The 20,057-nt window shown below is 64.3% G+C and overlaps 3 protein-coding genes and 1 pseudogene across 4 annotated transcripts; 3 read left to right on the plus strand and 1 right to left on the minus strand.

Moving 5' to 3' along the window:
• Positions 1 to 6: 6 nt before the first annotated feature.
• On the plus strand, positions 7 to 7,039 carry LOC125687540 (EH domain-containing protein 2-like). Its single transcript, XM_048932715.1, is given in 8 exon segments — positions 7 to 58; positions 836 to 934; positions 3,855 to 4,072; positions 4,074 to 4,271; positions 5,241 to 5,405; positions 6,471 to 6,665; positions 6,667 to 6,939; positions 6,941 to 7,039. Coding segments are annotated over 7 exon segments (1,215 nt in total). The 5' UTR covers positions 7 to 58; positions 836 to 840; the 3' UTR covers positions 7,013 to 7,039.
• Positions 7,040 to 8,529: 1,490 nt separating this feature from the next.
• On the plus strand, positions 8,530 to 12,704 carry NOP53 (NOP53 ribosome biogenesis factor). Its single transcript, XM_048932711.1, is given in 18 exon segments — positions 8,530 to 8,821; positions 8,886 to 9,001; positions 9,102 to 9,189; positions 9,266 to 9,471; positions 10,088 to 10,110; positions 10,112 to 10,159; positions 10,261 to 10,281; positions 10,284 to 10,322; positions 10,324 to 10,359; positions 10,464 to 10,523; positions 10,525 to 10,569; positions 10,702 to 10,842; positions 10,844 to 10,897; positions 10,995 to 11,170; positions 11,259 to 11,304; positions 11,306 to 11,326; positions 12,479 to 12,558; positions 12,644 to 12,704. Coding segments are annotated over 18 exon segments (1,461 nt in total). The 5' UTR covers positions 8,530 to 8,621.
• Positions 12,705 to 12,977: 273 nt separating this feature from the next.
• On the minus strand, positions 12,978 to 17,151 carry LOC125687543 (gap junction delta-2 protein-like; annotated as a pseudogene).
• Positions 17,152 to 17,625: 474 nt separating this feature from the next.
• SELENOW (selenoprotein W) lies at positions 17,626 to 19,412 on the plus strand. 2 transcript variants are annotated; one of them, XR_007374174.1, is made up of 6 exons: positions 17,626 to 17,766; positions 17,857 to 17,881; positions 17,959 to 18,012; positions 18,092 to 18,166; positions 18,869 to 19,165; positions 19,375 to 19,412. XR_007374174.1 is itself a non-coding variant. In XM_048932714.1 (5 exons), exons 1-5 carry the CDS (start codon positions 17,738 to 17,740, stop codon positions 18,941 to 18,943), a joined length of 258 nt encoding a protein of 85 aa, XP_048788671.1. In that variant the 5' UTR covers positions 17,626 to 17,737; the 3' UTR covers positions 18,944 to 19,186. The 2 variants fall into 2 exon arrangements, 1 of the variants encoding a protein (XP_048788671.1); XM_048932714.1 differs by lacking the exon at positions 19,375 to 19,412 and having other exon boundaries at positions 18,869 to 19,186.
• The last annotated feature ends 645 nt before the right edge of the window (positions 19,413 to 20,057 follow it).

Consider the following 20,057-nt stretch of genomic DNA (forward strand, 5'->3'; position numbering starts at 1 on the left):
GTCGACCCCGACAAACCCTTCCGCAAGCTGAACCCCTTTGGCAACACTTTTCTTAACCGGGTGGAGTTGTCGGCCCCGGGAGTTGGGGGGAAGCGAAGCCAAAATGGCCTTTTTTCAGCCAAAATTCAGCTGTGGGGGGTTTCTCCCCAGAAACGACCGCCTTGCTCGCGCGCTGCTGTCGTAAAGGCGCTGCTGGTGGTCCTCGCCCCAAACTCTGCTCCTCGCGAGGCCCCTCCCCCTTTTTGGGGGCGCTTTCAGCCAAAGGCGCCGCATTCTGGGGACAAACGGGGGGATTTGGGGCAAAACGTCCCCAAAACGCCCCCAGGTTTCCCCTCCTCACCCCAAATCCCCCCACGCTTCTCAGTGGGGCGCTGCTGGGCAGCCCTTTATAAGCAGGGCTCTGTGGGGGTCGCCCCTTCTCTTTTATTCCCACCTACTATTATTATTTTTTTTGGGGGGGGGGGTCAAATTTTGGGGGGAAAAACGGGGAGATTTGGGGCGGATTGCAGTGCCTTTTTCTATTCTTTTCTTGGCCAAACGTCGTCACCAAACCTCAGCCCCGTGTTGGGGGGTTTGGGGTCCTGCTTTTAGGGGGGGGGGGTTCCTGGATGCCCCCCCCCCTCCACCTCCCCTCCACTCTGGGTCTCCGGGTCTCCCCCCGTTGTGCCGGGGGGGGGGGGGGGGGGGATGATGCAGCGCTCAGGAATGCAGCCCCGGCGCTGCCAAAGCCTTTGGAAAGTCGGAGTCAGGCGGGGGGGGGGGGGGGGGGGGGGGGGGGGGTTTCTAACGGACGTTGTGCGACCCCCCCCCTGTTTGTGTCCTTTCCCCCCCCCCAGGTTCATGTGCGCCCACCTCCCCAACCAGGTGCTGGAGAGCATCAGCCTCATCGACACCCCCGGCATTTTGTCCGGGGCCAAACAGCGCGTCTGCCGCGGTACGGGGGGGGGGCACGGCATGGGGGGGGGGGGGTGCAGAAAATGGGGGGGGGGGTGCAGAAATGGGGGGGGCACGGCATGGGGGGGGGGGGGGTGCAGAAATGGGGGGGGGGGTGTGCAGAAATGGGGGGGGGGAAGTGCAGAAATGGGGGGGAGGGGGGCACGGCATGGGGGGGGTGTGCAGAAATGGGGGGTGTGCAGAAATGAAGGGGGGGTGCAGAAATGGGGGGGGCACGGCATGGGGGGGGGGGTGCAGAAATGGGGGGGGGCACGGCATGGGGGGGGGTGCAGAAATGGGGGGGGTGCAGAAATGGGGGGGAACGGCGAGGTGTGGGTCGAGGTGAAAAAGGGGGGCATGGAGAGATGGGGGGTACAGGGAGGTACGGGGGGGGCACAGACGGACTGGTTGGGGGGCCGTGGTGGAAGGGGAGGCACGGTGGGATGGGGGCACAGTGAAATGGGGGGGGGGGGGGGCAAAGCGAAATAGAGGCGTACAGCAAATGGGGGGGGGGGGTAAAGCAAAGGGGGGGGGGGGGCGGTAAAATGGGTGGCAGAGCGCAGCGGGGGCTGCTGGGGGGGGGGGGGGGCAAAGCAGTGCGGGGCTGATGGGGAACGCGCCTCCAATTGGGGTGATTGGGGGGGGGGGCAAGGAAAATAATTGGGGGGCGGGGGGGGCAGCGAAGGGCTGGAGGGCTTCCAATGGGTGGGGGGGGCGTTGCAAAAATGCCCCCGGCTGCGCCAGAAGGGTGGTGCAAACCCCCCCCCCCCCCCCCCCCCCGTGCCAAAGGGAGCGCCGAGTGCCCCTGGGCGCAGCGCCATGGGGCGGAGCCCCCCCGCACAAAATGGGGGGGGGTCCCTTGAAGCGGGGGGGGGGTCCCGTAAAGAGGGGGGTCCTTGGGGGGAGGGGGGCGGGGGGGGGGGAAATCCTGGCCCCGCCCCCCTGCGCTCATTGGTGGTGTTGGATTGAGGCAGTGGGGGGGGGGGGGGGGCATCGCCAATTTTCCGCCCCACAGCGACGGCTGCGCCCCCCCCGCCCCCCCCCCCCCCCCTTTCCTTCCCCACCCCGAAGGCTCAGCCTCGGCCAACAGCGCTGGCAGCGGCCGCGCAGCAACGGGGCGGGGAGGAAGGGAGGGGGGGGGGAAGGAGGGAGGGAGGGAGGGAACCCCCCCGTTGTGTGGGGCTGAAATGTGGTCCCCTGTGGGGGGTCCTTGGTGGGGGGGGCCGGGTTGGACGCAGAGCCGCATTCCGGCCCTTCCCGGGCGCTCCCGGTGGTGGAATGTGCGGGGGGGGGGGGGGGGGCGAAGGGGGGGGCGCGGGGCTCCGCCTGCGGGGATGGGGCGGCAATAAATGGGGGGGGGGCACGGATGGGTAGAATGGGGGGGGGGGATGTGGGGCCGGCCGGGGTCGCCATGGGGGACATCGGGGCCGTGCCGCGTTTTGCCTTTTTTGGTGGTTTGGATGTTTTGGGGTTTTTTTTTAGGCGGCAAAGATTCCCCGCAATGGGGAGGGGATGGGGGGGGGGGGCGGGGGGGGGCGGGGGGACACGAGGAGGGGCGCGTCTGTCACACCCCAATGAGCGGAGCCCCACTGCGGGACCCCCATTTGCACGCCCCCCTCCCCCACCCCGTGAGCAGCAGCCCCAATCGGGGTCGGGGGGTCTGGGTTGAGTTTGGGGTTATGGGGGGGTTTGGGGGTCGGGGTTGAGCTTGGGGTCGAACTTTGGCGTTGGGGTTGGGGTTGGGATTTGGCACTGGTCAAGGTCAGGGTTCAGAGCTGAGGTTTGGGGTTGGGTTTGAGGTTTGAGGTTGGGGTTGAGGATGGGTTCAGTGCAAGGATTTGGTGTTGAGGTTGGGGTTGGGGTTGGATTTGATGATGGGGTTTGGGGTCAAGGTTGGGTTCAGTGCTGGGATTTGGGGTTGAGGTTGGGTTTGGGGTTGATGTTGGGTTCAATGATGGGATTTGGGGTTGATGCTGGGTTCAGTGCTGGGGTTTGGAGTCGATGTTGGGTTCAATGATGGGTTTGGGGTCGAGGTTGGGTTCAGCACAGGGCTTTGGGGTTGAGGTTGGGTTTGGGGTTGATGTTGGGTTCAGTGCTGGGGTTTGGGGTTGATGCTGGGTTCAATGATGGTGTTTTGTGGTTGATGCTGGGGTTGATGCTGGTTTTGGGGTTGATGTTGGGTTCAATGATGGGATTTGGAGTTGATGCTGGTTTCAGTGCTGGGGTTTGGGGTTGATGTTGGGTTTCAATGATGGGATTTGAGGTTGATGTTGGGGTTGACGTTGGGTTCAGTGCAGGGCTTTGGGGTTGGGGTTGGGTTTGGGGTTGATGTTGGGTTCAGTGCTGGGCTTTGGGGTTGATATTGGGTTCAATGATGGGATTTTGGGGTTGATGCTGGGTTCAATGATGGGGTTTGGGGTCGAGGGTTGGGGTTGATGCTGGGTTCAGCACAGGGCTTTGGGGTTGAGGTTGGGTTTGGGGTTGATGCTGGGTTCAGTGCTGGGGTTTGGGGTTGATGTTGGGGTTGATGTTGGGGTTGGGTTCAGTGCAGGGATTTGGGGTTGATGCTGGTTTTGGGGTTGATGCTGGGTTCAATGATGGGATTTGGGGGTTGAGGTTGGGTTTGGGGTTGATGTTGGGTTCAATGATGGGGTTTGGGGGTTGATGTTGGGGTTGATGTTGGGTTTCAGTGCAGGGCTTTGGGGGTTGATGATGGGTTTGGGGGTTGATATTGGGTTCAATGATGGGATTTGGGGTTGATGTTGGGTTCAGTGCTTGGATTCAGGGTTGATATTGGGTTCAATGATGGGGTTTGGGGTTGATGCTGGGTTCAGTGATGGGGTTTGGGGTTGATGTTGGGTTCAGCGCAGGGCTTTGGGGTTGGGGTCGGACTCAGCGCTGCTCTCCCCCGTCCCCCCCAGGCTACGACTTCCCGGCCGTGCTGCAGTGGTTTGCGGAGCGCGTGGATCTCATCATCCTCCTCTTCGACGCCCACAAACTGGAGATCTCAGATGAGTTCTCCGAGGCCATCCGGGCGCTGCGGAGGGGCAACGAGGACAAGGTGCGGGTGGTGCTGAACAAGGCCGACATGGTGGAGACGCAGCAGCTGATGCGCGTCTATGGGGCGCTGATGTGGTCCCCTGGGGAAGGTGTTCAACACCCCCGAGGTGCTGCGCGTCTTCATCGGCTCCTTCTGGTCGGAGCCGCTGCTCATCGCCGACAACCGGCGGCTCTTTGAGCTGGAGGAGCAGGATTTGTTCCAGGAGATCCAGAACCTGCCCCGCAATTCCGCCCTCCGCAAGCTCAACGACCTCGTCAAGAGAGCGCGGCTCGTTAGGGTGAGCGCGGCTGGGGGGCTGGGGGGGGCTGGGGGGGGCTGGGGGTCTGCAGCCCCACGGGGGCCTCCTTCCTTGGGTGGGACGTCCGCGGTGCATTGGGAGCGATGGGAGCAGAGCCCCCCCGTGCTTTGGTGGCGCTGATGGGGACCACCAGGAGGGGACATGGCGGCCTCCATTGATGGGATGGGGGGGGGGGTTGGGGGACACTTTGGTCCCCTCTGTGCTTTGGTGGCGCTGATGGGGATGGGGGCACCGCAGTCCCCTCTGTTTCACAGCGCCGATGGGATTTGATGCCTGGGGGGGGTCGGGACACCCATCCCCCCCTGTAGGAGGGGATCCCCCCCCCCCCCCCCTCCACCCCTTTGGCTGGGGGCCACCCCCCAACAATGGCTCCGTGTCGCCCGGGGGGGTGGGAACATCACACCAGCCACATCCTGTGCATGGTTTCCTCGTTAAGGGCTTCCCGTGAGCTAACGAGGCTTCCTCCACGCTGATGGCAGAATAATTAACGCAGCCCCCCCCCCTTTCCCACCTCTAATCCCCCCCCCCACATCCCCCCGATTGCCGCAATTTCCCCAGGACTGGGGGGCAGATATGGGGGGTTCCCATGGCTCAGTGTGGCCTCTGCCTATGGGGCCAGGGGGGCTGTGGGGTTTGGAGGGGGGGGGGGGGCTGTGATTTGATTCCCCCCCCATATTTTGGCTCGGCCTTATCTCTTCCGGCCACCTGCAGCCGCGGCCCTTTGTGCGCCGCATCCGGGCACGGCCCCACGGGGGAGGGGGCCAAAGGCAGCGGGATACAGGGGGGGGGGGGGAGAAACGGGGGGGGCTGAAAAGGGGGCTACGTGAGAGCGACGTGGGGCAGGGGGAGGATCGGAGGGATGGGGGGGGGGGTCGAGGTGGGGGTGGGCACTCGGCTCCCCCCCCCCCAGGGGTCCCAGCACTGAGGGCTTCCCCCCCCCCCCCCAAGGTGCACGCGCACATCCTGAGCCGCCTGAAGAAGGAGATGCCGGCGGTGTTTGGGAAGGGGCACAAGAAGAAGCAGCTCATTGCGCAGCTGCCGCTGCTGTTCGCGCGCATCCAGATGGAGCAGCACATCCCGCCCGGCGACTTCCCCGACTGCGCCCGCATGCAGGTCTGCGCCCGGCCCCACCTCGACGCCGACCCCAACCTGAATCCCAGCCCCGATCCCATCCTCAACCCCAACCTGAATCCCAATCCCGCCCCGATTCCAACCCCGACCCCAATCCCGTCCTCAATCCCAACCCGATGACCCCAATCCCATCCTCAATCACAAACCCCTGTGACCCCCAACCCAATGACCCCAATCCCAACGACTCTGATCCCAATGACCCCAATCCCGTCCTCAATCGCAAACCCCTGTGACCCCAATCCCAGTCACCCCAATGACCTCAGTCCAATGACCCCAACCCTAATGACTCCAATCCCAATGACCCCAATCCAGTGACCCCAAATGACCCCAATCCCAGTCAACCCCAATGACCCCAACTCAACGACCCCAATCCCAATGACCCCAAATGACCCCAATCCCAGTCACCCCACTGACCCCCAACCCAATGACCCCAATCCCAATGATCTCAATCCCAACAACCCCAACTCAATGACCCCAACCCAATGACCCCAATCCCAATGATCTCAAATGACCCCAATCCCAGTCACTCCAATGACCCAACCCAATGACCCCAATTCCAATGACCTCAACCCAATGACCCCAGCTGACCCCAATCCCAGTCACCCCAATGACTCCAACTCAACAACCCCAATCCCAATGACCCCAAATGGCCCCAATCCCAATCATCCCAATGACCCCAATCCCAATGACCCCAAATAACCCCAATCCCAATCATCCCAATGACCCCAATGCCAACGACCCCAATCCCAGTGACCCCAAATGACCCCAATCCCAGTCACTCCAATGACCCCAACCCAATGACCCCAGCCAACCCGAATCCCAGTCACCCCGCCAACCCCAAATGACCCCAATCCCAGTCACCCCAATGACCCCAAATGACCCCAATCCCAGTCACCCCACCGACCCCAGCCGACCCCAATCCCAGTCACCCCACCGACCCCAAATGACCCCAATCCCAGTCACCCCACCGACCCCAAATGACCCCAACCCCAGTCCCCCCGCCGCCCCCAGCCGCCCCCAACCCCCGCCGTCCCGCCGCCCCCCCAGGAGCAGCTGCTGGCTCAGGACCTGACTCGCTTCCCGGCGCTGAAGCCGCGGCTGCTGGAGGCGCTGGAGGAGCTGCTGACGCGGGACATCGCCGCGCTGATGCCGCTGCTGCGCCGCGAGGAGGGGGAGGCGGCGCCCGGGGTGCAGGGAGGGGCGTTCGAGGGAGCGCGGCGGGGGCCGTTCGTGGAGGGGGGCGGAGGAGGACGAGGAGGAGGAGGGCGAGGGCGGCGAGGACGAGTGGGTGGTGACGAAGGACAAGGCCAAGTACGACGAGATCTTCTACGGGCTGTGCCCGCTGGGCGGCAAGCTGAGCGGGCGGCAGGCGCGGGGCTGGATGGTGGGCAGCAAGCTGCCGCGCTCCGTGCTCGGCCGCATCTGGCAGCTGAGCGACGTGGATCGGGACGGGATGCTGGACGCCGAGGAGTTCGCGCTGGCCGGGCACCTGATCGGAGCCAAGCTGGAGGGCAGGGGGGCTGCCCAGCGACCTCCCGCCGCGCCTCGTGCCGCCCTCCAAGCGGCGCCAGAAGGGCTCGGCGGAGTGAACGGGAATAAAAGGGACGGAGAGCGGCGCCGAGAGCCCGTGTGTGCGGGGCGGGGGGCGTTGGGGGGCGGGTGGGGGGGAGCATGGGGGGGGGGTATGAGGGGATGTGTGTGTGGGGGTGTGTATGTATGGGGGCATGGGGGGTGTATGGGGTGTATGAGGGGATGTGTGTATGGGGGGGATGGGGGGGTGTATGGGGTGTATGGGGATGTATGGGGTGAATGGGGGGGATGTGTGTATGGGGAGTGTATGGGGTGTATGGGGGGGTATGAGGGGGATGTGTGTATGGGGGGATGGGGGGTGTATGGGGTGTATGGGGGATGCATGGGGTGAATGAGGGGATGTGTGTATGGGGAGTGTATGTATGGGGGCATGGGGGGGTGTATGGGGTGTATGAGGGGATGTATGTGTGGGGGTATGGGGGATGTATGGGGTGTATGGGGTGTACGAGGGGATGTGTGTATGGGGGGTGTATGGGGGGTATGAGGGGATGTGTGTATGGGGGGGCATGGGTGGTGTATGGGGTGTATGGGGGGATGTATGGGGTGAATGAGGGGGATGTGTGTATGGGGGGTGTATGTAAGGGGGCATGGGGGGTGTATGGGGTGTATGAGGGGATGTAGGTATGGGGGGATGGGGGATGTATGGGGTGAATGAGGGGATGTGTGTATGGGGAGTGTATGTATGGGGGCATGGGGGGGTGTATGGGGTGTATGAGGGGATGTATGTGTGGGGGTATGGGGGGTATGAGGGGATGTAGGTATGGGGGATGTATGGGGTGTATGGGGTGTATGAGGGGATGCATGTGTGGGGGGTGTATGTATGGGGTATATTTAGGGGGTGTATAGGGGGTGTTTGGGGAGGGGTATGTGTGGGGGCGTATATAGGGGATGTATGTATGGGGGCTTTATTGGGTATGTATAGGGGGGTATGTGGGGGGTGTAGAGCAGCCTTAGGGGGGGTGTAGGGGTATGGATGTATGGGGGAGCATGGGGGGGTATGTATGGGGAGTGTATGAGGGGTGTATAGGGGGTGTATGGAGGGATGTGTGTATGGGGGGTCATATGGGAGTTACACGGATCACGTGGGGGTTATATGGGGGGATGGATGTATATGGGGATGTATGGAGGAGACATGGGGGGGGTGTATAGGGCAGGCATGGGGAGATGGGGGTTATACGTGGAGAACAGACATGTATGTTTATATGGGGGACGTATGGAGGTTGTGGGGGGGACGTGTGGGGTTACAGGCGGGGACATGGGGGCGGTGTGCGGGGAGCTGTGCGGGGCGGTACGTGGGGGGACATCGGGGGCGCACGTGGGGGGTTGGACGTGGAGGGGGTCACGTGGGAGGGGGGATAAGGGCGGAAAATGGGGAGGGGCGGGGACAAGAAAGGGGTGGGGGCGGAGCGTCACGTGGGTCTGTGCGGGGGAGGGGCGGCTCGTGAGGGGGGGGTCCGTTCGCACGGCGGTGGGCGGGGCGGCGCAGCCGGCGTCGGTCCTCCAGCCACGAGGCGGCGCACTCCCCTCTCCCCCCCCCATCCCGGTGACCGGAAGTGCCTGCGCATTACTTCCGGCGCCGCGCTGCCCGCACGCTCTTTCTCTGCCGCTATGGCGGCGGGCGCGGAGTCGCGCTCTTTCCTGGGCCTCACCCCGTGCGCACGGGATCCGGCGACCGCCGTTCGGCGACGGAACCGCGGCCCCAGGAACCGCAAGAAGGGCTGGAAGCGCTGGGCCGGGCCCGAGGCGCGGCTGGGCCGCGAGATCGGCGATTTCCTCGAGGATGTGACGCTGCAGCAGCGCGTGGCGGGGTGAGGGGGGAGGCGAAGGCCTGGTGCGGGGTTGGGGGGCAGGGGGGGGTCCGGAGGGTGGGAGGGGGCTCTGGGGTCGGGGGGCCGCCTGAACCCCCCCCGTCCTTTTTGCAGCGGTCCTGATCGCGGAGCAGCCCGACGCGGGGCTCTTCTTTGTGGATACGGGCAATGCTGAGAAGGGTGAGCGCTATGGGGGGTGGGCGCCCCTTTAAAACCCCCCCCCCCAGACCCTTCCCCGGCGTTTGGGGGGGGGCTTTATTTATTTCCCCACCACCACCAGGACGGAAAAGGAAGAATAAAATCCGTGAGAAACCCCTTCACATCGACTTGGTGCTGCGGCCCGACTCCAAAGTGCCGGCGCCCAAAGAGTGAGCGCCGTTCTGATTTGGGGTGGGGGCCGTACGGGACTCCCCCCCCCGCTCTGACCACCCCTCCCCAATGCAGCATTCTGTCCCATCAGATCCCCAATGGAAGGAAGGAGAGGCGGAGGCAGCAGTTCTGGGAGCGGATGGCGCAGAGGGGGGTTCTGCCACGCAGCGAGAGAAAGCTGCAAACAAGGCTGCAAAACCCGGCCCCCCCCCGGGAAAAACCAGCCGAAAAGGGGCGACTGGATCCAGGGAGGAGCTTCTATGACATCTGGGCGGCTGATAGTGAGGATGGGGGGGGTTGATATGAGGGGATGGGGGGGTGAAAATGGGGGGGGTTGATATGAGGGGGATGGGGGGGGTGAAAATGGGAGGGGTTGATATGAGGGGGATGGGGGGGTGAAAATGGGGGGGGTTTGATATGAGGGGGATGGGGGGCTGAAAATGGGGGGGTTTGATATGAGGGGGATGGGGGGCTGAAAATGGGGGGGGGTTGATATGAGGGGGATGGGGGGGGTGAAAATGGGGGGGGTTGATATGAGGGGGATGGGGGGGTGAAAATGGGAGGGGGGGGCGGCTGAGGGATTATGGGGAAATGGGGTGAGGTTGGATGAAAGTTGGGGGGAAATGCTTGGAAATGAGTGGGGGGGGTTGGAAATGGGGGGGGAGATGGAGTGGCTGGAAATGAGGGGGAGTGGCTGGAAATGGGGCAGGGGGGAGGAAATGTTTGGGGGGAGGAAGATGGGATGGAAATGGGGGGGGGGGGGGAAATGGGAAGGGATGAATGGAAATGGGGGAGAGTGCGGGGGTGAGATGGATGAAACCAGGGGGGGAGGAAGATGGGATGGATGGAAATTGGGGGGGGGGGGAATGGCTGGAAACTTTCTCTCTGTCCCCACAGACCCTCTGGAGCAGGCGCTGGTGGGGGCAGGATGAGTGGTTCCTGCAGCAGACACAGAAGCAGAGGGTGAAGGTGGGCGCAGTGGGGCTGTGGGGATGATTTGGGGGTTTTGGGGGGGGGGGGCGCAGCCCAGCAGGTCCCTCACTGTGGCTGCCCCCCCCCCCCCTCCCCAGCGCCCCCCCAGGTTGCAGCAGAGAAGCCATCGCAGCTCCCGGCCGTGGAGGTGATCGCCCCTGGGGGGGTCCTACAACCCCACCTTTGAGGACCACCAGGTTTGAGGGGGGGGGTGTTGTTGTGGTGGTGGGTGGGGGGGGTTCACCCCAGAATGGGGGTGATGGGCTGCGTCGTTGTTGCCCCCCCCCCCCCCACCCTGCAGGCGCTGCTGCTGAAGGCGCACGAGGTGGAGGTGAGGAAGAAGAGGGCGGAGGACAAAGTGGGAGCGGCAGCTCCGCTTCCCCACAGCTGCTGAGGCCCCCACTGCGGTGAGACCCCATGGGCCCCCCCCCAAAACAGCCTGCTGGGTTGGGGTCTTTGGGAGGGGGGTGTTCAGGGCCGGTTCCCCCCCCCCCCAATAAAATGGAGCGGGGAGGGGACTGATGGCGCTTTGCCCCTAGGAGACGGTGTTCAGGGAGCAGTGCGAGGGGCTGCTGGAGGAGTCGGGGGGGGAGGAGGAGGAGGAGGAAGAGGAAGAGGAGAAGAAGGAAGAAGCGGTGGGGGGGGCACAGCCTTCGGACCCCTCCAGGCCGCTGCAGAGGGCCGGGCAAGAAGACGGAGCAGCAGCGGCGGAAGGAGAAGGAGGCGCGGGCGCAGGTGTGTGTGTGGGGATGGGGGGGAGGATGGGGAGGGGGGGGTCTGAGGCGGTGAGGGTGATGTGAGGGGGTCTGACGCCGCTTTTCCCCCCCCCCAGGAGTTGCAGCGGCGCCGCTTGAAGGCTTTGCGGTGCCGGCAGCAGCAGCTGTTCAGGCTGCGCTCGCTGGGCCGGCAGCTGCGGCGCTGGGAGCAGGAACTGCAGCGACGGCGCAGGGCCAGGGAGGCCAAACGGCGCGAGATGGAGGGGCGGCCGCGGCGACTGGGGAGGATGAAGTGAGGGGGAGGGGGCTGCAGGGGAGGGGTGGGGGCGGTGGTGGGGAGGGGGCACCGGGAGCTTGGCTGAGCCCTGGGATCTGTTCAGGTACGAGGACCCCGCTCTGGAGGTGCAGCTGAGCGATGAGTTGGCGGGAGTCGCTGCGTACCCTGAAGGTGTGAGGGGGGGCTGGGGGGTCTTGGTGTTGGGTTGGGGGTCTTGGAGTGGGGTTTGGGGGGGTTTGGGGGTCTTGGTGTTGGGTTGAGGGTCTTGGTAATTGGGGTGTTGGGTTTTGGGGTCTCAGTATGGAGGTTGGGGGGGATTGGCGTTGGGTTGTGGGGTCTTGGAGTGGAGTTTGGGGGGTTTTGGGGGGTTTTGGGGTCTTGGTGTTGGGTTGGGGGTCTTGGAGTGGGGTTTGGGGGGTTTGGGGGTCTTGGCGTTGGGTTGGGGGTCTTGGTAATTGGGGTGTTGGGTTTTGGGGTCTCAGTATGGAGGTTGGGGGGATTGGCGTTGGGTTGTGGGGTCTTAGCGTTGGATTTGGGGTTTGATGGGTTTTGGGGTCTCGGAGTTGGGATTTGGCATGTTGGGTTGCGGCGTTGGGTTTGGGGGTCTTGGCCTGGAGTTTGGGGTCGTGGCGTTGGATTTGGGGGTCATGGCATTGGGCTTGGGGATAGGCATGAAGTGGGGGGTCTTGGCGTCGGGTTTGGGGGTTTGATGGTTTTGGAGTCTTGGTGTTGAAGTTTTGGGGTCTCGGCATGGGGTTGACAGCGTTGGGTTTTGGGGTCCTGGAGTTGGGGTTTGGAATGGAGCGTTGGGGTCTTGGCGTTGAGTTGGGGGTCTTGGCATGAAGTTTGGGGGGGGCCTGGCGTTGGGTTGTGGGGTCTTGGCACTGGGTTGGGGGTTTGATGGCTGTTGGGGTCTTGGCACTGGAGATTTGGGGTCTCGGCATTGGGGTTGGGGCGTTGGTTTTCAGGTCTTGATGTTGGCTTTTGGGGTCCTGCTGTTGGGGTCGTGGCGTTGGGTTGGGCTGTTGGTATTGGGGGTGGGGGGTTTTTGGCGGGGGGCCTGCTGGGGGGGTCTGCTGGGGGTCTGCTGGGGGTCTGCTGGGGGTCTGGGGGCCGGCGCCCCATGATGAGCCCCATCCTTGCACTGCCAGCATTCCCAGCCCCGTGCTGCGGAATGTGAAGACTTCCCCAGGGTTCCCAGGGCCTCACCGTGGGGGTGGGGGCTTGGGTGCTGAGGGCGCCGGACCCCGGGTTGGGGGGGGGTCTGTGGGGCAGGGTGGGGGGGTTTGTAAGTGACCAACCTGAGCTCCTCCCCCCGTTCAGCCCGAGGGCAGCGTTCTGCACGACCGCTTCAAGAGCTTCCAGAAACGGAGCCTGATTGAGCCCCGGAGCGGGCAAAGTGAGTGGGGGGTCGGGGGGGGGGGGATGGGGGGTGCTGGGGGTGGATTTGGGGTCGATTGTGAGCCCCCTCCCCTCCTTCTTCTGTAGGTTCAAGAGGAAATACCGCCTGAAGTACGTGGAGAAGAGGGCGTTCCGGGAAGTGACGTGAGTGGGGGCTGCGGGGTGGGGGGGGGGCGCTGGGGGGTGCAGTGGGGATGAGCCCCCCCCCCCAACCCCTCTGTGTCTCTGTTGCAGGCTGTAGCTGCGGATCTCCAGCTCAATAAAACCCCTCTGCCCCCCGTCCTCGCCTCCTGGTTTGTGTGGTGGGGGGCACACAGGGGCTGGGGGGGGGGGGGAAGCGTGGGGCTGGGGAGGGGGGGGGAAGCGCCCCCCCCCCGGGGGTTCCTGGCAGATGGCGCCCGGCTCAGCCCCTTTCCCTGCTTTAGAGCTATTAGCCAGTGGATTAAGCACGGTAAATCCGGGGAGGGGGGGGGGGGAAGGGGGGGGATGTGTGATGGCGCACCGCCCTGCCCCCCCACAACCCCCACGCTGCTGGGGGAGGGGCTTATGGGGAGGGGCTTATAGGGCAGGCTCACCCCGCCCCCCCCCCACCCAACTACACCCAGCCCGAGGCCGAGGGGCAGCGCCGCATCCTCAGCCTCCATTTATTTGCACTTCCAAGGCTTCCCCCCCAACCTTTGCCCCTCTCCCCCCCTCCATTTCCCTCCTCCACCAATAAATATATAAATAAGTCGATCCACCCCCCCCCCCATAAAAACCAACCCAACCCTGTGGGTCACGCGCCCCCCCCAGCTCCCCCGCTTGCACCGTGATGAAGCCGCCGGCCGCCCCCAAAATGTGAGGAAGGGGAGGGGGGAGGTGATGGGATCCCGCCCCTCTGCCCCCCCCCCCCGGCGCCCAGCGCCACCTGCAGGGGTTGGGCCGATGGCGGTCAGGACGTAGGCCGACTCGCTGGACTGCGTGCGGGCCCAGGGCGGGCGCGGGGCCGAGCGCGGCGCCGTCCTTCTTGCGCACCTCCACCAGGGACTTGCGCCTCGCCTGCACGCCGCGCACGGCCGCCTTCACCTTGCGCCAGCCCAGGTGGTTGAGCTCGGCCAGGTTGAGCAGCACGCAGATGCCGCTGACGGCGAACATGAAGACCAGGAAGACGGTCTTCTCGGTGGGCCGCGACACGTAGCACTCCACCTCCTTGACGCACGGGTAGCGGTCGCACTCGAAGATGGCGGGCACGTTGAAGCCGTACAGGAAGTACTGGCCGGCCAGGAAGCCGATCTCCAGCGCGTTGCGGAACACCACCTGGATGACGTAGAAGCGCGAGATGCCCTCCTGCCGCTTGGCCCTTGGCGCGGCGGCGGGCGGCGTGCACGGCGCCTTCCTTGCCCTCCTCGGGCCTCGGCCTTGGCGCCGCTCTCGGGGCCGGGCGCCAGCGCGCCGTTGAGCGTCCGCGCCTTCTTGGCGTCGCGCTCCAGCAGGGGGCACAGGAAGGAGTAGCGGCGCTTCGCGCTGCTTGGCCGCCTGGTGCACGGAGTAGGTGATGAAGCAGAGGCTGGGCGTGCAGACCAGGATGATCTGGAAGACCCCAGTAGCGGATGTGCGAGATGGGGGAAGGCCTTGTCGTTTAGCACGCCTGGTTGCAGCCCGGCTGCAGCGTGTTGCACATGAACATGGTCTGCTCGTCCTCGTACACCGTCTCGCCCACGATGGCCACGATCAGGATGCGGAAAATCACCACCACCGTCAGCAGGATCCTGCGGGGACAGCGGGGCTGCGGCCAGGGGTTCCACATGGGGTGCGTGTCCTACAGGGACTGTGGGGCCATGGCCATGGGTTCCCATATGGGGTGCGTGTCCTACAGGGACTGTGGGGTTGTGGCCATGGGTTCCATATGGGGTGGGTGTTCTATATGGGACAGCGGGGTGGGAGCCATGGGTTCCATATGGGGTGCGTGTCCTACAGGGACTGTGGGGGTCATGGCCAGGGGTTCCATATGGGGTGCGTGTCCCTACAGGGACTGTGGGGGTCATGGCCAGGGGTTCCATATGGGGTGCGTGTCCTACAGGGACTGTGGGGGTCGTGGCCATGGGTTCCATATGGGGTGGGTGTCCTATATGGACAGCGGGGCCGTAGCCATGAGTTCCATATGGGGTGCGTGTCCTACAGGGACTGTGGGGTCATGGCAATGGGTTCCACAGGGGGGTTTGTGTCCTGTATGGACAGCGGGGTGGGAGCCATGGGTTCCATATGGGATGCATGTCCTACATGGACTGTGGGGTCATGGCCATGGGTTCCACATGGGGGTGCGTGTCCTACAGGGGACTGTGGGGGTCATGGCCATGGGTTCCATATGGGGTGCGTGTCCTACAGGAACTGTGGGGGTCATGGCCATGGGTTCCATATGGGGTGCGTGTCCTACAGGGACTGTGGGGTCATGGCGATGGGTTCCACAGGGGGGTTTTGTGTCCTGTATGGACAGCGGGGCGGGAGCCATGGGTTCCATATGGGGTGCGTGTCCTACAGGGACTGTGGGGCCATAGCCAGGAGTTCCATATGGGGTGCGTGTCCTACAGGGACTGTGGGGTCATGGCCATGGGTTCCACATGGGGGGTGCGTGTCCTATATGGACAGTGGGGTCATGGCCAGGGGTTCCATATGGGGTGCGTGTCCTATATGGACAGTGGGGGTCATGGCCAGGGGTTCCATATGGGGGTGCGTGTCCTACAGGGACTGTGGGGTCATGGCAATGGGTTCCATATGGGGGGTGCGTGTCCTACAGGGACTGTGGGGTCATGGCCATGGGTTCCATATGGGGGTGCGTGTCCTACAGGGGACTGTGGGGGTCATGGCAATGGTTCCATGTGGGGTGCGTGTCCTACAGGGACTGTGGGGTCATGGCAATGGGTTCCATATAGGGTGCGTTGTCCTACAGGGACTGTGGGGGTCATGGCCATGGGTTCCATATGGGGTGCGTGTCCTATATGGACAGTGGGGTCATGGCCAGGGGTTCCATATGGGGTGCGTGTCCTACATGGACTGTGGGGTCATGGCCATGGGTTCCATATGGGGTGCGTGTCCTATATGGACAGTGGGGTCATGGCCAGGGGTTCCATATGGGGGTGCGTGTCCTACATGGACTGTGGGGTCATGGCCATGGGTTCCATATGGGGTGCGTGTCCTACAGGGACTGTGGGGTCATGGCCATGGGTTCCATATGGGGTGCGTGTCCTACAGGGACAGCAGGGCCATAGCCATGGCTCCATATGGGGTGCGTGTCCTACAGGGGACTGTGGGGTCGTGGCCATGGATTCCATATGGGGTGCGTGTCCTACAGGGACTGTGGGGTTGTGGCCATGGGTTCCATATGGGGTGGGTGTCCTACAGGGACTGTGGGGTCATGGCCAGGGGTTCCATATGGGGTGCGTGTCCTACAGGGACTGTGGGGTCATGGCCATGGGTTCCAAATGGGGTGCGTCCTGTATGGACAGCAGGGGCCGTAGCCATGGGTTCCATATGGGATGAGTGTCCTGTATGGATAGCAGGGCCGGAGCTGTGGGTTCCACATGGGGGTGGCGTGTCCTACAGGGACTGTGGGGTCATTCCTACCATGAGACACGTCCTCCATGGACACTGGGGTCGTACCTATAGGTCCCACTGTGGGCTGTGTGTCCTATATGGGGCCATAGCTACCCTTGGACATGTCCTACGTGGACATTGGGGGTCGTATCCATGAGTCCTAATCATTTACCACGTCCTCCATGGACAATGGGGGTCGCACCCCATGGGTCCCACCGTGGGCTGTGTGTCCTCCACGCACAGCGGGGTGACACCTCTGGCTCCCAGCTCAACACCACCGTGGGCACCCACAACCCCCAGACGAGGACGCCCAGGCCCCGTGAGGACGCCAGCTCCTTCCCCTGGGTCCTGGCACCGGGACCTGCACCCCCACCAGCCCCCCCGGGTGCCCCCAGGCCCCCATCCCCGCAGGGGTGGCAGCGCTGACCTTGGCCCATCTGGGGGGCTCATCGACCGGCGCCCGCGGCTCCGCTGGCACGCGGGGCTGGGGACGAGGGGACAGAGGGACCCTGGGGGGCGGCAGGTGGATCGCAGCCCACGTCACAGCGCAGCGGGGGAGCTGGGGTGCTCTGGGGACACCGATGTCCCCGCGGAGGGTTTGGGGACGCAGAGCCGTGAATGTCCCCACGGCGTCCCCTTCGTCCCCGGTGCAGCGGGGAGGTGAGGATGGGAGCCCCCGTCTCCCCGCGGTGGGAGAGGAGAGGGTGGCAAACGGGGGTCCCCTGCCGCCCCGTTGGGGCCGTAGGGCTGCAGGACAGCGAGGAGGGCGGAGCGTGGGGGTCGCGGAGGGCCTGCCCCGGAGCGGGGGGTCGCGGGGGGGGGGGGAGGGGGGGGGCTCACCTGCCGATCATGGTGGAGTGCTGCTGCACGGCCGCCTCCAGCAGCCGCTCCAGGATCGTCCATTCGCCCATCGCGATGGGAGCGGGGGGGTGCCGGACCGGGGACCCCTCCCCGGACCGGGACCCCCCCCCTCCCCGGCCCCACCGGGCCCCCTCCCCGCGCCTCAGCGCCGCGGCCCCATCGCCGCCGTCCTCCGTCCGCTCGGGGAGAGCCGAGCGCGGCCCCGAGCCCTGCGCGGCCCCGAGGAGCGGCGGGGAGCGCGCAGCACGGCCCCGGGACCGGGCTGCCGGGGGGTGGGGGGGAACGGGTGAGGGGGCGGGCGGGTCGGTGGGGGCACCGGGAGCAGCGGGGCGATTGCACCGAGGGCACGGGCGCTGTGCTGGGGGCACTGGGGGGATTGCGGGCTTCGGGGGCACCGCTGCCGTGTGCCGGGACGCCGCCGGGATGCCCTGCGGAGCAGCTGGGAAGCGTCTGTGTGTCGTGTCGTATCGTATCGTGTCGTGTCGTATCGTGTCGTGTCGTGGTCGTGTCGTGACCCCCCCCCCAACCCCCCCTCCCCAAAAACCACAGCGGCCGCCCTGCGCCCACCGCCCTCCGACGCCCGAACCCGGCGCCTTTCGCCTCAAGCGCGGCCCCGCGCAGCGGCTGCGGGGCGGGGGACACGGCGCGGGGGGGGCGGCGCTTGGGGGCGGCCGCCATCGAACCGACCGCCGTTGAACCGCCATTAAATCCGCCGTTAAAGCCGCCGTTGCCACCAGCGGTGCCGCCGCCATGCCGCTCCGTGTCACCGTGCTCTACTGGTAAGGGGGCACCGGGGGGAGGTTTTTTTTGGGGGGGGGGGGCTCCGGCCGTTTTCCCCCCCCATTAACACGGACGGGTTTCTCCCGCAGCGGAGCCTGAGGCTACAAACCCAAGGTGAGCCCGTTTCCCCCCCCCAGTTCCGCCCCCCAAATCCTCCCCACGCGCGCTGAGCTCCTGTTTCCTCCTCGCAGTACGAACGGCTGCGGGCCGAGCTGGAGAAGCGCTTCCCCGGAGCGCTGGAGATGGTGAGCGGGGCGCCGGGGGAAGGGGGCGGGGGGCGGGGGGTCTCGAGGTGACCCCTCTCCCCCCCCCCGTGTCCCGCAGCGAGGCCAGGGCACGAAGGAGGTGACGGGATGGTTCGAGGTGACGGTGGGCGGCCGCCTGGTGCACTCCAAGAAGGTGCGTGGTGCCGGCAGAGCCCCTCGTGCTGCCCAGGGCCCCCACTCACCATTTGCCATCCAAACACCCCCCGAATCGTGATCTTTTCTACCCGAATTCTACCACTTTCCACCCAACCACCCCCAAACCCCCTCCTATTCTCTTCCCAATCACCCCCAAACCCCCACCACTTTCCACCCAGCCACTCCCCAAATCCCACTATTCTCCATACAGCCACCCCCAATCCTGCTAATTTCTACCCAACCACCCCCAAATCCCACTATTCTCCACCCAACCGCCCCCAACCCCTCTATTCTCTTCCCAATTACCCCAAACCCCACCACTTTCCACCCAACCACCCCCAAACCCCTCTATTCTCTTCCCAATTACTCTAAACTCCACCACTTTCCACCCAACCACCCCCCCAAACCCCCACTATTCTCTTCCCAATTACCCCAAACCCCGCCACTTTCTACCCAACCACCCCCCCAAAACCCACTCTTCTCCACCCAGCCACCCCCAATCCTGCTAATTTCTACCCAACCACCCCCAAACCCCACTGTTTTCTACCCCAAGTGCCCCCAAACCCAACTATTTTGTACCTAACCACCATCAAACCCCACTGTTCTCCACCCAACACCCCAAACCCCGCTATTTTCTACACAATCTCCCCAAACCCCCCCCCCGTTTTCCACCCAAACCCACCGCTCCTCCCCCCTGCAGAACGGCGACGGCTTCGTGGACACAGACGCCAAACTGCAGCGCCTTGTGGCCGCCATCCAAGCCGCCCTGCCGTAGGCCCCACATCGCCCCACATCCAATGGGGCCGTGGGGGCCCACGCTGACCCCCCAGCACGGCCTGGCTCTGCCGGCACAGCGCTCCATGATGGGAGCAGCCAAAAAGCCCCCGGGCACAGGGCTGCTTCCAGAAACCCGCGCACGGCATCGGAGCCAGAGCTCCTGTTCCAACCTGCTGTGGGTCTGCTTTACGTCGTCGACGCTTCACTCCATGTCATCCAGGTTGGGTTTTATGTCATCCAGATTCAGTTTTATGTCGTCCAGGTTGGGCTTTATGTCATCCAGATTCAGTTTTATGTCGTCCAGGTTGGGTTTTATGTCATCCAGGTTGGGTTTTATGTCATCCAGATTCAGTTTTATGTCGTCCAGGTTGGGTTTTATGTCATCCAGGTTGGCCTTACGTCATCCAGGCTCTGCTTTATGTCACCCAGGTTTCATTTGGCACCACCCAGGTTTGGCACACGCTTTATGCCCGCATCGTTCACCAACTGCTGCTCCTCTCCCGGGTTGAGCTGTTCTGCCATTACAGCACCCCTCGGTGACGTTTCTCCATAAAGGAATTTTGGGCTGCCTCATTTCCCTTTGCGTTTTTATTCCCTTGTTGGTTCAGTTCCCCCTTTGCTTTGGGGTTCCCCTTCAGCTTGGCGTCGCTCTGAGCAGATCCCCACAGACCCCATTTTGGGGGTCTCACTGAGGAACCCACCTCAGAACAGCACAAATTGGGAACGTTTCCGTGTCACTGCAGCAGACGTGTGCCCTCTGGTGACTGCAGCAAGCAGAGCTCTGCCTGTCGCTGCCTTTTCCCTCGGGGTGACGCCTGAAATTCCAATCAGAATTCACATTTTCCGCTGTTCTCCTCCCAGGGGTGCAGCTCTGAGCTGGTGGGTGGAGATGTCACTGAGTCACTGGGAGGCGGATGATTTCTCAGGCTGTAGGGGTGGAAAAGGAACGGGGTTATGAGCACAAAACGTTCCCTTGAGCAACAACGTGGTTTGTGCGTTTACCAGTGCCTGAAACGTGCCGGGGAAGGATGAGGGGTGGAACCCAGGAGGCATTCAGTCAGAACCCAACAGGCAGGTGGGGCTGGGGAGGAAACCCAGCCTTCACTGTATCC

This window comes from Lagopus muta, assembly GCF_023343835.1.
Source record: "Lagopus muta isolate bLagMut1 chromosome 37 unlocalized genomic scaffold, bLagMut1 primary SUPER_37_unloc_3, whole genome shotgun sequence".
Lineage (NCBI taxonomy): Eukaryota > Metazoa > Chordata > Aves > Galliformes > Phasianidae > Lagopus > Lagopus muta.